The sequence below is a fragment of the Alosa alosa genome, chromosome 22 (assembly GCF_017589495.1).
Source record: "Alosa alosa isolate M-15738 ecotype Scorff River chromosome 22, AALO_Geno_1.1, whole genome shotgun sequence".
NCBI classification, from domain to species: Eukaryota; Metazoa; Chordata; class Actinopteri; order Clupeiformes; family Clupeidae; genus Alosa; species Alosa alosa.
Window position 1 is genome coordinate 13,188,306 of NC_063210.1, and position 17,253 is coordinate 13,205,558.

At 43.6% G+C, this 17,253-nt stretch overlaps 1 protein-coding gene across 2 annotated transcripts in view; it reads left to right on the top strand.

Annotated features, from left to right (window-relative positions):
* The window catches only part of LOC125287492 (testican-2-like), a 40,658-nt gene extending 24,878 nt beyond the window's left edge, over positions 1–15,780 (top strand). For both annotated transcript variants that reach the window (XM_048233358.1, XM_048233357.1), the window contains 5 exons: positions 4,480–4,599; positions 5,886–6,122; positions 8,475–8,537; positions 12,245–12,382; positions 12,870–15,780. In XM_048233358.1, the coding sequence (XP_048089315.1) occupies positions 4,480–4,599; positions 5,886–6,122; positions 8,475–8,537; positions 12,245–12,382; positions 12,870–13,018 (707 nt within the window). In that variant the 3' untranslated portion in view covers positions 13,019–15,780. The remainder of the gene's footprint in view (positions 1–4,479; positions 4,600–5,885; positions 6,123–8,474; positions 8,538–12,244; positions 12,383–12,869) is intronic.
* The last annotated feature ends 1,473 nt before the right edge of the window (positions 15,781–17,253 follow it).

Consider the following 17,253-nt stretch of genomic DNA (forward strand, 5'->3'; position numbering starts at 1 on the left):
ACATGTGGCTTCTAGAAAATGGGTTAAAAACTTACATCGCTGAATGTAGGGCTAAGGGATTGGTCATATTCCGTGAAAATGTTCATTTCTCCCATAGGAATACATAGACACTGGACATCCCGCTAGACTCCTAAATGGGCGTGACAGCTTCGAACCCCACGTCACAACGTGCCAGAATTTACCCTCTTATGAATCGTCTCGCTTTATCAAGCGTCTCTGCTTAAAATGTTTCCTTAGTTAAGGAGAAACCAGAGAATGTCTAATAAGGGGAGAACTGCCACTCTCGGAAAACTTCCGGTTTCTAAACTGGTTGCAGTTCCTTCTGTGGTTCCACATGAGGGCGCTCATCCACGAGTGCAGAATGCATGGAGGTCTATGGAGCTGTACCCCTCAAAATCCACTTTTCTCGGGTTATAATTTTTTTTTTTCAGTAATTTGAATATTGTATTCGAAAGGGGAGGCAAAGAAAATACACTTGGTTGAGTATTATATTTTTTTTTTTTCACTTAATTGTTCTAAAAAGCCTTTCAAACGTGTCAATGACGTCATTCATTAGCACAATGCTAGCGTGTCATGGGCAACAACGACCCAACCTGTAAGAAATCGTTCATTCAACTTTTGACCTATAACCCATGTTGAAGTTATACAAACTCAACGACACTCGGGTGAAAGAGACAAATTTAGCCGTCTAGCTCCATTGACTCCCATTCATTCTCCACTCATGGCGATCGCCCCCAGTGGAAATCTGGTGGAACTGCAACCAAAATTCGGTACAATGAGACTAGTTCGGGGGTTCCATGTTCCGTGTTGTGCATGCATTACTTGAAAAGAACTAGCTCCAGTTATGTATGAACAGTGAAGGTAACGAACTCTTAAAAATGTGAAAAACATGAACTTGAAGAAGTGAAAATTGAATCTATCATGTGTGAACATGCTTAACAAAATATGGTAACAAAACATGGGAACTAAACGTGCATTACGAATATAATCAGTGGGAGCCCTGTGCTTGTTTCCCTGCAACAAGAAGGTTCCATCTGGGGGTGATGGAAGACAGTGACACCCTCAGTGTGTTTGAAATGTCCAGTCGATTAGCAATTTGGTCTTAGTTGCAGTCATTGCGAAAACCTGGCCTCGCATAGATCGTGGTGGAAATGGTAAGCTTAGCGTTTTCAGCGCTTTACGGCTATCTCGGGATATTCTGCTTTGGTTTTCATCCAAAAACCCACCAGAGAGGTTTCCTCATATCCTACACACTCTTAAGACCACCGTCATTTGCAATTTCGATCAACTGCTCTTCCTCCTGCGCTGACAAGTTAGGACTATTCGGGATATTGACAAATGGGTTGCGGACCCACTCATTGGTTTGCCGTGGATCTTTGGAGAATGGGAAGTAACGCTAGCCTAGAAATTTAGACGCGCCCCTAGCGGCAGGGCTAGTCTAGCAACTCTCCATTGGCTTGTGAGCTCGAAATCGAAACTTAATCAGGACATTGAAATGCGTGTATAGAGTCGTTTGGTGGGCTTAACATAATGATTGATGGCAGAGTTGCAACAGTTTGGCTTGAATTCCCTGCTACTTGAAAACAAATATCCTATTGCGTCCTATTATTAGTGCAGAGGGAATTTGAAAGACAACTGATTATCCCCCCCTCGGACTGAGCACTGCGAGCGGTGAGTGCCCAGACCCTACATTTTAATGTGGGTCTGGCTCATGCCAAACTAAAATAGCAGCTCAAACTCATTTGAAAGCGCCCAACAAGGTGATCAGCACCAGCTGCTGAGAGAAAGGGCCCTGCCTCAGTCTCTCCCACAACCCCCACTACTGTTTGGAACATATCAAATACACCCGATCCACTCGTTAATTACCCACAAATCAAGCTTGGCTTTAAATGCAGCAACTTTATCTGCCAGTTTAAAGACAGTCGTCATTCTCCCCTGCAGTGACAGGTTGAGGTCATTAAGCAACCCGAATATGTCACACAGGTAAGCGAGTTTTGACACCCAGCCCTCATCACTAAAATATGCAGCTAACGGTGACTTTTTTCTGTAAGAGAAATCTCTGCAGTGGCTCTCGCAACTCAAACACTCTGGCCAATGACCAGCAAACAACAAACTTGGATAGCGTACCACGGTGACCCATTCACCCTCTCTAACAACTGTGCCTCAATATCCTCTGACATATCATCAATTCGCCTATAGACAGTGCTTGCAGAAAGCGGTACCTGAGCTATTTTTTTAGCTGCAGCCTCCCCAAGGAGTTCATTGCAAATGCCTTTACCAGCAGGCAGAATGAACTCTTCCCCAATAGTGTAGGGCTTCTTAGATTTAGCAATCCGACTAGCCAATATGAGGCTTTTAGCGCAGCCACGTTCACCGATGTGGTTGCTTTACGCACTAGTTTTTTGTCCTTCAAAGAACTCAAGGGGTTTGTCTTCAAGTGTAGGATGCTTGGACTCTAGATGTCGAATTAGCTTTGATGGTTTCATTGCTTCGTTTGACGACTTATCGCCAAATATCACACATAAAGGACTTGATGCATGCGAGTCACCGATCTCTGCGAAACCATATTTTAAATATGACTCTTATTATTCGTATTGACTCATATTTCTCATATTTCGTATTGAATGACCCCTTCTCTTTCTTTGAGGTATCTGGCTCACCATCGTCAGTGGGTATTATTGCGAATGTGACATTATTGCAAATTAAATTGAGTTTATTTAGTTTGCATGCATTTTTTTTAAAACTCTTGTCGTAGGCTACTAACCTGACCCTAGCCAGATGAATTTCGCTCAGCCTAGCTCCACTCATCCATCTGGAACCGATCCATTGAAGTGTTGCTTCAGAAGGCTGGGCCTAATCAAAAAAGGCTTGCATATGATTGAATAAGCCACTTGTCCGTCATCTATTGACGTGCTACTTCAACCACTCACATCGAAGCCAACCCGTGACGCTAATAACAGTCTCACAGTCGTTTCTACGCTGTGTCACATCTATGAAACTCCCGCCCTGCGTCCTGATTGGCTGAACCATAAAGTCGGTTGCAGAAATCACTCTCAATGGAAGAGGTCCCAGATGGATGTGAGTGAAACTAGGCGGAGCTAAGCGGAACGAAATTCATCTGGCTAGGGTCAGGTTAGTAGGCTACGGCCCGGTTAGGAATATCGGCCCGGTGGTTGGGGACCGCTGCTGTAGGCTACTAGCTGCCTTTGCCACGATGCCGTTAACCCACCGAACACAGTAAAGCTTAATGACCTTATCATTCATCTTACCTTAATAATATTCAGCGGAAATTATCCAGGTAGCAAGTAAAGCATGTTTTATACATGAAATGAACAATACTAGTTGGCAAGTTAGAGATGATCCTGACTGTCATCAGTGCACCAACGTTTTGCCTAGCGAACCGAACCGAAGTTCATAACAAGACATCCACATGAATTGTTAACGTTAGCCTACGTAAATTACACAATTTGCCTATTTGACAGAGATAATATATAATATATAAATAATATACTTCATTTATCAGCATAAATTCAGTTAATAATATGGTTATGGTATAGTCAGATGTCCCTTAGGTTTTTCCCCTTAGTTGGACTACTAAGGTCGTTTGTGCAACAGTTTAAGGGATTTCTTACAAGATAAGGACTAACCCTTAAAATGTTAAGGAAATCTTAAGGAGAAAACTTAAGGGTGTTTGTGCAACCGTTTTTATTTTAAGGGACCCTTAAATCAGATTTTAAGGGAAAAACTTAACTTAAGGGGCTTTGTGCAATCGACCACAGATCCTTAAAGTAGCTGTGTTGCTATGATTTGTGGGTTGTACTTGTGTGTGTGTGTGTGTGTGTGTGTGTGTGTGTGTGTGTGTGTGTGTGTGTGTGTGAGGGTAAGAGAGAGACAGAGAGAGAGAGAAAGAGAGAAAGAGTGGGGGTGTGAGAGGGAGAGGAAGAGAGAGAGAGCGTGCGTGTGTGTGTGTGTGTGTGTGTGTGTCTGCCTGCGTGCGTGTTGTTATGGGAGGAGATTGCCGTTAATTTGAAGGCGTCCTCTCATGTAACATCCCCGATGGCTCATGGCTCTGAGCGGTTGAGGGAGTGCTGTATAAACAGGGTGTGTTAGTGATGGCAGTGCTGTGAGAATGAGGCGGATCACTGAGGCACTCAAAGGACCTCTGGGACCCTGGAGACGAGCATGGAAACAAGAGCGTCAACCAACCAGCACAGTGCCCAGCAGAGAATCGCACTCACGTGTATATCGAACCAGTCACCACATGCATATATTAATGCATATGGAGGAGACGCTCACAGATACGGCTGTGTTGTACAATAAATTGCGTGTGTTCTCTGTGCTACACAAAAACAAACAAACACACAACACTGGCTGGGACAAAGACAGGGACAAGTTGAGAGTCAAGCAAAAGGGTTTGAAGATAACTCTCTCTCTCTCTCTCCCTCCCTCCCCTCATCCTTCCATCCTCCCCTCCTCCAGAGACCTGCACGGGACAGGACCTGGCAGACCTTGGGGACCGTCTCCGAGACTGGTTCCAGCTTCTCCATGGCAATGCCAAGCAGAACAACTCGGGCAAGCCGGGACCAGGCACGGCCTCAGGTGGGAACCAATCGGATATCTCGAGGCCCTGTGACCACTGACCTAGCCTAGCTATAAAAGTAACTACTGTTGAATAGTGGCACACCAAACAGTAGGCCAGCTCTAAATGAGCATTGGTCAGTATAGATGAATGATGAATAGTAATTCGACCAGGGCAGTGGTAGCTGTAGTGGATCTGATCATGTCGAGGCGGTCACTGTAACCATGCATACGTAATAACTACTGAGTCACTGTAACCATGCATACGTAATAGCTACTGAGTCACTGTAACCATGTATGCATAATACAGTAGCTACTGAGACACTGTAACCTAGCCTGGCCAATGGCCATCCCCTTAGTCTACGCTGCACTTCTAGGGAGATGAAAATCGAGCGGAAGTACGTAGAAAGGCAAGGCCAGGCTAAATGTAACCATGCATATGTAATAGTTACTGAGTCACTGTAACGATGCATACAGTATGTAATAACTACTGAGTCACTGTAGCCGTGCATACGTAATAACTACTGAGTCACTGTAACCATGCATGCGTAATAACTACTGAGTCACTTTAACCATGCATACAGTACGTAATAACTACTGAGTCACTGTAGCCGTGCATACGTAATAACTACTTAGTCACTGTCTGTAACCATGCATACGTAATAACTACTGAGTCACTGTAACCATGCATACAGTACGTAATAACTACTGAGTCACTGTAACCATGCATACAGTATGTAATAACTACTGAGTCACTGTAACCATGCATACGTAATAGTTACTGAGTCACTGTAACCATGTATGCGTAATAGTTACTGAGTCACTGTTACTGTAGCTGATTAACAAGGAACAAAAACTCTAAATAAATGAAAAACAGGAGCTAACCAGCACCATATCTGAACTAAAGCTCTGGAATGAAGAGACCACTGCACATTTTTCTGATGTCGGTTGCTGAGTGACTTTCGAATGAGTTGATGGTCATATTCAAATTTGTAGTGGTCTCTTAATTTTGAATATGACCGTCAACTCAGTCGAATGTCATTCAGCAACCGTAGGATGAGATGACAAAAATGTGCAGTGGTCTTTTCATTTTTTTCCAGAGCTGTATATGCAGAGCAATAAAAAACTATTATTTTTAATGAATTATAAAAATAATTATTTGTTTCTTGTTATACAAGATATAATGCAAATCTTATTATAGGAGCAGACATTTTATATGTAAGGCCATTGCCTGATGCAGTTACACAGTAGTGCTATGTATTTATTGCAATGTGTTCATTTCGCCATATGTACTTCTGTGTTGACAGACATGAAGATGGAGCGCAAATTAGCGCTGACAATGACAGCCACCTGCAAAGACTCCATCGGCTGGATGTTCTCCAAACTGGACACCGACAGTGACCTGTACCTGGGCCAGCCGGAGCTGGCTGCCATCAATCTGGACAAGTACGAGGTCTGCATCCGGCCCTTCTTCAACTCCTGCGACAGCGACAAGGACGGGAAGGTGTCCATGGTGGAGTGGTGCTTCTGCTTCTGGAGAGAGAGTGAGTCCCTAAAGGAAAGAGGGAGAAAGAAAGAGATAGAGGGAGAGATGGAGGGAGGGAAAGAGAGAGAGAGATGGAGGGAGGTAGAGGGAGGGAGAGAGGGAGAGAGATAGGGGGAAAGAGGGAGGAGGGGTAAAGAAAGACAGAGAAAGGGAGAGAAATGGATAGGGAAAGAGAGAGTAAGAGAGTGATAAAGATGTAGAAGTGGGTAGAGAGGGAAGGAGGGAGTTAAAGAGGGAAGGAGGGAGGAAGAGAGGGGTAGAGAGGAAGGGAAGATGAGAGGGAGGAAGAGAGGGGTAGAGAGGAAGGGAGGGAGGAAGAGAGGGGTAGAGAGGGAGAGAGGAAGAAAGGGGTAGAGGGAGAGGGAGGGAGGAAGAGAGGGGTAGAGATGGAGGGAGAGAGAGAGGGATGAAAGGTGGAAGAGAGGGGAAGACAGGGAGGGAGGGAAGAAGAGAGGGGTAGAGAGAGAGGGAGAGGATAGAGGAAGAGAGGGAGGAAAGGAGGAAGAGAGGGGTAGAGAGGGAGGGAGGAAGAGAGGGGTAGAGAGGGGTAGAGAGGGATAGAGAGGTAGAGAGGGAGCAGCGATGGACTGAGATTGAGACTGGTATAATGGAAAGTAACCCTGAAGCCCCAGTGTGCCTGGAGGGCAAACCAATTTGCTTCACATTATTCCAAAGATCCCCTGAGGGGCCTGCACAAGTTTCTGTTGTGAAATTTAACTCATCAAGCACTTATCAGCTTGGCGCACACACAATGAAATAGGATCCAATGTGATCGACTGGGCATTTAACATCCCTAAATAATGCTTGAGTTGTATTGATCACTTTGTGTAATATTCTGTATTCTGTATAGTTGTAAAAGTCAACTTTTGATTTTTCCACAGCAAACATATCTGATCTCATTTACACTCTGCATTAATATGCAAGCTGTGTGTGTGTGTGTGTGTGTGAGACTGTGTGTGTGTGTGTCTGTTTGTGTGCGCAAAGATCTATATCCAGATAACAAACAATCTGATCTCACCAGTGCATCTACATCTGGTGTTAATACAGATACTTATCACCCACACTGTGTTTGGACTCTGATTGGATCAGATGTCCCCGCATGCAAGAGGCAATGTGCAAGCAGCTCAATTTAGCTAAACATTTGCATGGCTTGTGTTTATACCTGATATCCATTGTGAGCGCCAGACTGGCCTGCTGCCTGGTGTTGTAGTGATGTTGGCTATGTGTGTCTAATGTCATGAATTCATATGTTATCTGGGAACTTACTGTGCATGAATGTAAGACGTAAAATGACTGGAGTTTAATGTTAGCGTGAAGATTTCTGGTGTTGTCTGGTATGAGTTTCACTCCATTAGTTCAGGGAATGGAAAGAGTTCTTTCTGATGGTTCAGTGAATTCCACTTGATACCCTCAGGCACACGTACACACACACACACACATACATACACACACACACACACACACACACACACACACACACACACACACACACACACACACACATACACACACACACACACACACACACCACTCTGACTCTTTTGGACACTTCTTTGAACTAGCTGAAATTGAGCTGTAGTCTGCTCTCCTGTGTACTGACTAAGCACACCGCAGTTCAAACTGTCAGACTATACCATCTCAGAGTGTTTTCTTCTCTGTCCCACGCAAACACACACACACACACACACACACACACACACACACACACACTCACACTCTAGGGGAGTGATCCACACTCCACCAGATCAGTGCTAGTCTACACTTACGACTGACACAGCTTGTACGTTAGCGAGTATGTAAACACACGGGCAGGTAGATAATGCTCTTTCACCATTCACCGTCTCTCTCATTGTCTCTCTCACTCACCATCTATTTCTCTCCATGTCTCTCTCTCTCCCTGTCTCTCACTCACCATCTCTTTCTCTCCATGTCTCTTTCTCTCCATGTCTCTCTCTCCATGTCTCTCTCTCACCATCTCTGTCTCATTCAAATTCAAATTCAAAATGCTTTATTGGCATGACAAATAAGACATTTGTATTGCCAAAGCAGTCATACAAAGTATGGAGGGAACAATAATATACGTACACCTATACATACATACTGTCTCTCTCTCACAATCTCTCTCTGTTTCTCCCTCCATTACTTTCTCTCACCATCTCTCTCACATCTCAATTAAATTCAGTTATAAAGCTTTATTTGCCTGAATGTATGTCACAGTATCATTACTAAAGCTCATGTACATGCTCATGTTTCTCTCTTTCTCTCTCTCTCTCTCGCTCTCTCTCTCTCTCTCTGTTGCCATGGCGCGGTGACTGTGAGGTAATGACCTTCTCTCTCCTCCCCCTCCCAGAGCCTCCCTGTCTCGCAGAGCTGGAGAGGATGCAGGTGCAGGAGCCTGCCAAGATGAGGCTGGGTAAATATTCTGGGCCCTTAGTCCTTGCCTGTGTGTGTGCCAATGTGTGTTTGTGTGTGTGTGTGTGTGTCTGTGACTGTGTTTTTGTGTGAGTGTGTGTGTCTGTGACTGTGTTTTTGTGTGAGTGTGCACCCATGTGTGTGTGTGTGTGTGTGTGTGTGTGTGTGTGTGTGTGTGTGTGTGTGTGATAGTGTGCATCTGTGTGTGTGTGTGTGTGTGTGATAGTGTGCATCTGTGTGCCTGTGTGTGTGTGTGTGTCTGTGTGTTGGGGGTGATTTATCTGTGTTTGAATGTGTGTGTGTATTAATTTGACGGGTGTTACTCACATAAGCTCATTGTTGCTATGCTGTGTGATTTTGCCAATGGTGGGGATTTTTCATTTGATCTCGTTAAATTGTGCCTGAGGTTACTGCTGCCTGTTAGCTTGATGCTGCTGTCTCACACATGGTCTCAAGAGAAAAATGCAAATGTGTGTATTTGCATGAGGATATCAATACAAACATACCGCTCCAATGCCAGTCTGTAGTAAAAGGAATATACCTTCACAGAATTGCACAAAACTGAATAGAATAGCTTATGTTAGATGCATTTAATTAACAGTTTGTGAGAGAATTATAGAGTCTACTAGATTGACAGTGGAAAGATGCTATTAGATTGTCTTAAATCTATAAATGTAAGAATGACTTAACATGACTTAATGACTTATGGGACCAATCAATTTACTCATTTAACACCATGAGCAAGACCTTCAGCACAAATACTGATGATCAGTTCAATACTGATCCCCATGTAACACAATACATATAGTTACAGTTTTTCTCAATGGCTTTAATGCCCGTGTCAACTCTAACATCACATTTTCAAAAAAACATATTGTAGTCCAATCACTGTGTGATTTGATTCAATCAATCACTGTGTGATTTGATTTAATCAATTATTGGACAACAAAATGCAAAATATAGTTCTCAAAATGAGATGTTTCAGCCTTCATTTTTGCTATGTTTGTGCCATTTATTCTAATTTTTCTGGTATCAAACAAACTGTAAAAAGACAAAATGTATTGAATAAAAATGAATGGTATTCATTCCTCCCAAGATATTACTTTTATTGACGAGACCTACAGTAAGCACCTAGACAAGACACATTTCATTGAACTACAACTTGTCATTTTTCATTGAAATAGACCTACAGTAAACACCTGGACTTTTATAATACTAACTAACTTTTCATATTTTGTACAGTTTTTTTCACCAAATACCATAGGCAATACAATATTCTCTAAATGTGCCTTAGATCCATACTTGCAAATAGCTACACAGAACAATTATGGTATCTCTTGTGGATAATGAATGATTGCTGATTGTACAAACAGTACAAAAGATGACAAGTCCAGGTGTTTACTGTATAGTAGGTCTATTTCAATGAAAAAATGACAATTTGTAGTTCAATGGAATGAAAACAATTCATTTTTGATAGCAGAAAAAATTAGAAAGAAATGGCACAGACATAGAAAATGGCTGAAACTCCCCATTTTGAGAACTATATTTTACTTTGTGTTGTCCAGTGTGTAATGATTGATTGAAATCACACAGTGATTTGACTACAAGATGTGTTGTTTGAAGGCAACATTTGCTTTTGCTGCATGTTTTAAGTGTTTTGAGAGAGTAAGAGCCTTTTGCAAGCAAAATGTGTCATTTTGGCCAGAGCGCTTTTGTTCAGACATGGGTGTTAACTGTTTTGAAAACGTGATGTCAGATTTGACACAAGCATTAAAGCGGTCGAGAAAAACTGTAAATGTTGTGAGAGAGTTCGCTTTAATGATGCTTGTGTCAACTCTGCCATCACATTTTCAAAACAATTAACCCGCAGGTCTAAACAAAAGCACTGTGTGTGTGTGTGTGTGTGTGTATGTGTGTACCCACACCATTACTGTAAACATGAATGAGTTTCTCCCATGTGCAGTACCTCATCCTGACAACAGGGGGCGCTTTGAGGAGACTCATTACTCAGATCACAAGCGCGAGCACAGGATTACCTCCTAATCAGAGCGGGGATTACAGCCTGAGCTGGCGGTGGGGCGCAGCGCCATGGATTTGGCTCGTAGCTGGGGCTCCCTGGACAGCGCCCAGATGCATTGTGGGCCGTTGGGTACGGGGGAAGTAGGCGCCAGCCTGACGCTGATAGCCGGCCTCTTTTTTCCCCCTCTCAATGAATGTTGATGGCGTCCTTTAGTTGTTATTATTATTTAGTTGTGGACGCATATTTGTGCTGAGGTTGAACATTGAGCTGCTCCTCTTCTCCTCTCCTCTTCTTCTCTCTCTCTTCTCTTTTCTTTTCTCCTCTTCTCCTCTCATCATTCTCTCTCTTCTCCCATCTCTTCCTCTCATCTTTTCTCCTTTCCTCTCCTCTGCTGTATTATCCTCTGCTCTCCTTTCCTCTTCTCTCTTCTTCTTTCTTGTCTTCTCTGCTCCTCTCTTTTCCTATTCTCTCCTCTTCTCCTCCCCTCTCCCCTCTCTCCTCTACCCTCTCTCCTCTACCCTCTCTCCTATCCTCACCTCTCCTATCCTCTCCCCTCTCTCCTCTCCTCTCCCATCCTCTCCTCTCTCTTCTCTCCTCTCCCCTCTCTCCTCTCCTCTCCCCTCTCTCCTCTACCCTCTCTCCTCTCCTCTCCCATCCTCTCCTCTCTCTTCTCTCCTCTCCCCTCTCCTCTCTCCTCTCCACTCTCCTATCCTCTCCTCTCCCCTCTCTCCTCTCCTCCTCCTCTCCTCTACCCTCTCTCCTCTCCCCTCCTCTCCTCTCCTCTCCCCTCTCTCCTATCCTCTCCTCTCCTCTCCCATCTCTCTTCTCTCCTGTCCACTCCTCTCCTCTTCTCTGCTGAGGGATGGCTACTGTGTTAAATGACTGTCAGTTCACAAGCAGATGGACAGGAGGATGATTCAGTTGAAGATCTGTCAGCGTTGTCACGGCGACATCATCATCATGCGCACGCACGCACACACACACACACACACACAGAGGCCATCTGGGAAAAGAGAGGGGAGTTAGGAGGAGAGAACAGAGGGCTTCTCTCAGCAAGTGTAATGACAAGGCCAATTCACATTCCACTTATCTGAATACATCTCTCTTTTGCAAACTATTCTTTCATTTATGTCATCCTCTCCTGTCTTTTCGATTCTCTCTCTCTTTCTCTCTGTTTCTCAGTCTCCATCTGTTGGCTTACTTGTTTTTACAGCTGTGTGTGTATCTATTTCTCGTCCTCCCATTCTCTCTCTTTCTCCCTCCCTCCTTCTCTCTCTCCCTCCCTCTCTCTCCCTCTCTGTGTCTCTGTGCGGTGCCTGGAGAGGAGAGTGGTGATGCTGGCCCTCTGCCTTGGCAGGGATCAGGCCGTCACACACAAGTCTAAGCCTCACTAGGCTCAGCAGGCTCACAAGGCTCTGGGTGCTCCGCTTTATGGAGGCCTTATTGTCTCATACCAATAAGGAGTGGAAGAAGTAGGACACATGCATATTTTAAATGGTGTCGTATGTGTGTGTGTGTGTGAGAGAGAGAGAGAAAGAGAGCGACACAGAGAGTTGTGTATGTATGTTTGTTTGTGTGAATGCTTGTTTATTTGTGAATGTATTCATGATTTTTCCATGTTTAGGTGTGTGTGTGTGTGTGTGCGTGCGTTTTCATTTGCATCTATGTGCGTTTGTTTGCTTTGTCAGGCATGTACATCCCCAGTTGTGACGAAGATGGCTACTACCGCAAAGTTCAGTGTGACCAGTCCAGGGGCGAGTGCTGGTGCGTGGACCAACACGGCGGAGAACTGATGGGCTCCCGAATCCATGGCAACCCGGACTGTGGTAAGGGTCACATAAATTCCCGAAACCATGGCAACCCGGTGGCAAGGGTGAGGGTGGCAGAAACGGTGTCCTCTGACCAACTACAGTGCTCCACAGTAGAACACAAACACATGACGCTGATTTGGCTTTGGTCAAGACAATGTAGCCACCACACAAATCTACGACCACCACCATGAGACAGAGTCCCAGAGCAATTCTGCTTCCAGTCAGTTCCAGCCTTTTATTAGGAACATAATGTTGTCCCTAATCGAGTGATGTCGATGCCTGGTTTGTAGTAGTACACAACAAAGTATTTTTAGACCAGATTGAATTTGGAAATGGTTTGTATATAGAATATGGAGGCTTATATGCATGTCAACCATATTTTGTTTGCAAATAGCTGTGCAGTGTTAGAACTAAAGGAAGAAGACTGTACACTGAGGCTTGTGCAGGTGTGTAAGTGGTCTTTGTCTGCCCTGCCACCCCTTTGTCTTTCTCCTCTCCACAGACGAGGTGGCCGGCTACTCCGGGGACTTCGGCAGCGGCGTGGGCTGGGACGACGAGGAGGAGAAGGAGGCTGAGGAGACCGGCGAGGAGGCCGAGGAGGAGGAAGAGGAGGAGAGGGTGGAGGCCGACGACGGAGGCTACATCTGGTAGACGGCCCGCGCTGGACCCAGCCAAGAGCACCTGTGGTTCAGTTGTAGCATCCCCCTCTCTCCCCCTCCACCCTACCTCCACCCCCATACCCCTCAATCATGCTCATCCCCACATACACAGTTCTCCCCCCTGCCCTCCCCTCCCTGAAACCCCAGTGGAACCTCACACTACCAATTTACTGGAAGGGTCTATAGGGAACACAGAAAGAGCAGATCTTGTCCTTTATGTCCACGTGTTCAACGCTTTATTCCATGTCTTATTCTGTTCTGCTGGGCCACCAGAGAAGTTAGTTGCTGTGCTCTCGTTACACAAAAACTGGCGCCACAGTTGACATCAATGTACAAAAATGGTTGCAGTCTAATGGCGAGTAGCCTCGGTCTGGGGAGGTCTTAGCCACCTTGTTGTCATAGCCCTCCGCGTACGCTAACGAACATGCACCACCTGCCAGTCTAGCGACTGACTTCATGACTCGTGTAAATACAGCACAATAACCCCATCAGTCCCTGGGAAGGATGGTACAAGTTAAGAGTTGGGTCTAATGCCATTCAGCAATGACTAAACGTGACATTGGCAATGCAATAAAAACAACCTCCCGTATGGCATCACAGTGGTACTTCTAAGTGTGAACACAAACCGGAATCGGATTGGCCTCACTCGAACAGCTTTGATGCGTTTTTTTTCCCTTTTAACTTTGGGAGGAGGGAGAGGGGGGAGGGCTAGAGAGAAAAAAAGAAGATTAATGAAACTGGCAAGCCCAAATCCCATAGCAATGATGCATGAAGCTAACTGCTACCAAAATAACTCTTGCTTTGGGGTGCGATTCAGCACTGCAGATAGATGGAGATTGGCTAAGTGTGCTGAGAGCACATGCTCTGATAGATGTCTTAGACTCGTCCCCTGATGTGGCTGCTCAGATGTTCAAAGAGACATCATTCTGTAATCTTACAAATTACAGCTCTTTCTTTCATACACTCATGAGCGCACATAGCACTGACCACTGAAGCGAATAGATTCAGACCTTTTATTTTGTTTTTATTTCTTTACTGGTGACTATTGACGAGATTAAGTTTCTAAGCTACTTATGAGTTGGTTTGCGTGTGTTCTGAAAATATTAATTAGAAGTATATATATATGCTGTTTCATCCCCTTCAAGAAAAAGTGAAATTTTAAAAAAGAATCATATTCTCATCTCCCTTTAAGGAACTGCCCAAGGAGTTCTCATTAATGATGAATGTGCCACGCTTTGTTTCAGTTTTTTCAGCGTGTTACCTGTGTATTTTCTTTCTGTTGTCTCATAAACTGTGTACGGTACTTGAAACCTCGCTGTTGGAATTTTGGTTTTCTAAAAAAAAAAAAGAACAAATAAGTTGTCGTCATTTGTTCATTCTCGAGATACATCATTGGCGAGATACATAGGTAGGTGTAGAAATTTGGTTGTTTTTAGTAATTGCATGTTGGTGAACAAGAATGTATTTCTACAGGCTGAGCACTTTATTCCCGATAAGACACCCAGATAAGAGACGATGGGGCACCTGGCCAAGACAGGGTCCCAGTCGTGTCCAGAGTCGTGTCCACAGTCGTGTCCACAGTCGTCTGTTATCTGGGCAGAAGCCTCAGAGTTCTTACACACACAAACACACACACACACATGCCATGTCCCACCTTCTGCCAAATTCAGATGGACAGTCAAAGCGAAGGACGTCCTGGAAGTATGGAAATGTGTTGATATGTGATCCGTTTCTACAGAATTTGGCATTTTAAAAAACGCAATGTGTGGACAAATACAACGAGATATACTGTATATTACTGATAGTTTTAAGTAGGAATAAATCGTCCCGGGGAAATGCTATATATAAATATGTATGCATAGTCATATATGTGTGGTTAATTTTGTAATGAAACTGAGATCACTATCCTTCCAGAAGTAGAAAAATCCACTATATCAATGCAGAGTATTTCTTCTGGTCAGAACCGACGTTTTAAAAAAAGACTATGTATTAGAATCAATTGGGTTGGCAAGCACTGCGTTTTGCATCCAACTCAGTCAGCGATTCTTCAGAGCAACGTTTCAGTCATGCTTTAGTCCCCCAGAGGTGCTGTAAGGGAGAGATAAGGAAGTGTCGATTGTGAAATCCTGCACACATTTACAAAAGGATTCAGTCATTTCAGCCACGGAGCTCCCAGGGCTTCGGAGTGGCCGAGGAATCGAAAATAGAACTTCAGTGAAGCCACCAAGGCTCAGAAGGTTTTTTTTTTTTGCTCTCTTAGGGGGGACATTTACCAAGAAATGTAATGCTGAAGCACTGTCCATAGAAGCTTGTCACAGTTAACTGTGCTGTAAAACCACAGATGTCCATGCACATCACCCCTTCAACATTTCAATTTCAACGATTAAGCTCACTTGCTACAGAAGACTCAGTTCTGTCATGTCCGTTTCAGAATTAGAATCATAGATATCTGTACTTACTGTGCAACAGTGAGGTGCTAGACTTTACCAGACTTCAACAATTGTCATGCTCATTTAAGTCCACCTAGCAAACAAATTCAAAGTCCAACCTCAATCATGTACACGAGTCTAGGTTTGGGTAAAAGTGTTTAGTTTTCTTGGTTTTACAGTACAGTCTATCTAGACCTATCCACCTCATATGAATTACACAAAGAATGTGATGTATTTAATGTTTCTTCTTTCAGCTCATGACTGAAACATGTAATATTTTCACTGTATTTGATATTTGATAATAAATTAGTTCTGGAACCATTGACAACCCGTGTTCTCTTTTGGATGGTTCTAAGGTGCAAAGCATGTTACCGTAGAAGCACCAGACATGTCAACTATTCATTCAATGCAGTTACTGTAGCACTATGCAAGATTTAAAAACCTTATAAAGGTTTTTACATAAAAAGTTTGAATAGTCAAAAATATAATGTTCTTCTAGAATCAATGCTGAAAACACAGTGTTCCTAAAAATGTCTGTACATTTGTGGATGTTATAATGTGCCAGGCCATTTTGGCACATTTATATCCTTGATTGCCCATATAAAAGTGATGGGAGAAAACCAACTTATGTTGTCAATCTAATTTCATGCATGCAGGAAACTGTAAAACACTGTCTTCTTTGCCCAGCAGGAATCCCTTTTCACCATAGAAACTATATATTGTACCATCACCTTTAAGGGATTTGTCTCATCTCCACTTGAGAATCCAAGCAATCCAAGGATACACAGATATTTGGCAGTGAAGGTTCACACTGGAGACTCTTATCAAAGCCCATTTAAAATATATTTTTGAAGGTATTTTTCAATGTCTACCATCTTCCTTTCCCAGACTACTTTCTTGTTCTTCTGATTTTGAGATGTGCTCAGTTGAACTACCCGCAGAGAACCACACAGCCTTTGCCTCAGGAGCACATGATTAAATCTGCCCTAGAGATTCGCTATTAATAACAGTTCTGCTTAAAGCTCTCCTCCCACATTTATTACAACTCTGGATGACATACCATGCCGTTCTGCGGAGGAACACCGAACTGCTGGAAGATTTATCCCCATCACGCCGCAATTTGCAAGTGCATTAGGGCCTGCGAACACATATTTAAACTGCTCTGACATCTCCGCAACTCTGTCAGTGTGGGAGTTTGCTCTTAGAGTGCCTCCCAGTGGTGAAGGAGAATATAACAGCTTCACTTCAGAATTAGACACAATTGGACAGTCACTCAATAGTTATTTAAAACAACAACATAACAATAATAATTTAATGTCATAACCTCTGTGTAAATCTTGCCTCTTGTGCAACATTTGTGACAATGACATTGTCGTGGAATGCAATTTCATAGCAAGATTGGATCTTAATTCAATCACCCCACTTGAGGTTTACTATATTTTAGGCACCCCCTCCCTTATCTCTCAATGTCAAAATTGGAAGATAGTTTGTGTATCTGCACAATAAGAATGAATGATTGTGTTGCCCTGAATCCTCATCTTCATGTCAATATTGTAGCCATGGAAAGGGAGATATGGAGGTATGCTGAGGACAGCGACTCTGCATGTTTGAGATTGAGATGGCAACACCTTTGTCAGATAGTTTCAATCTCTCACAGGCTGTCTGGACAAACACTTCAAATTGAGTCCAGAAGTTTTCAGATGAGGTGATATGACATGACATTTTCACAAGTTAATCAATTTGAGATAGACATCAATAGGCTATGTCTTTCCTCATCACTATCTTTTTCAGCATATGT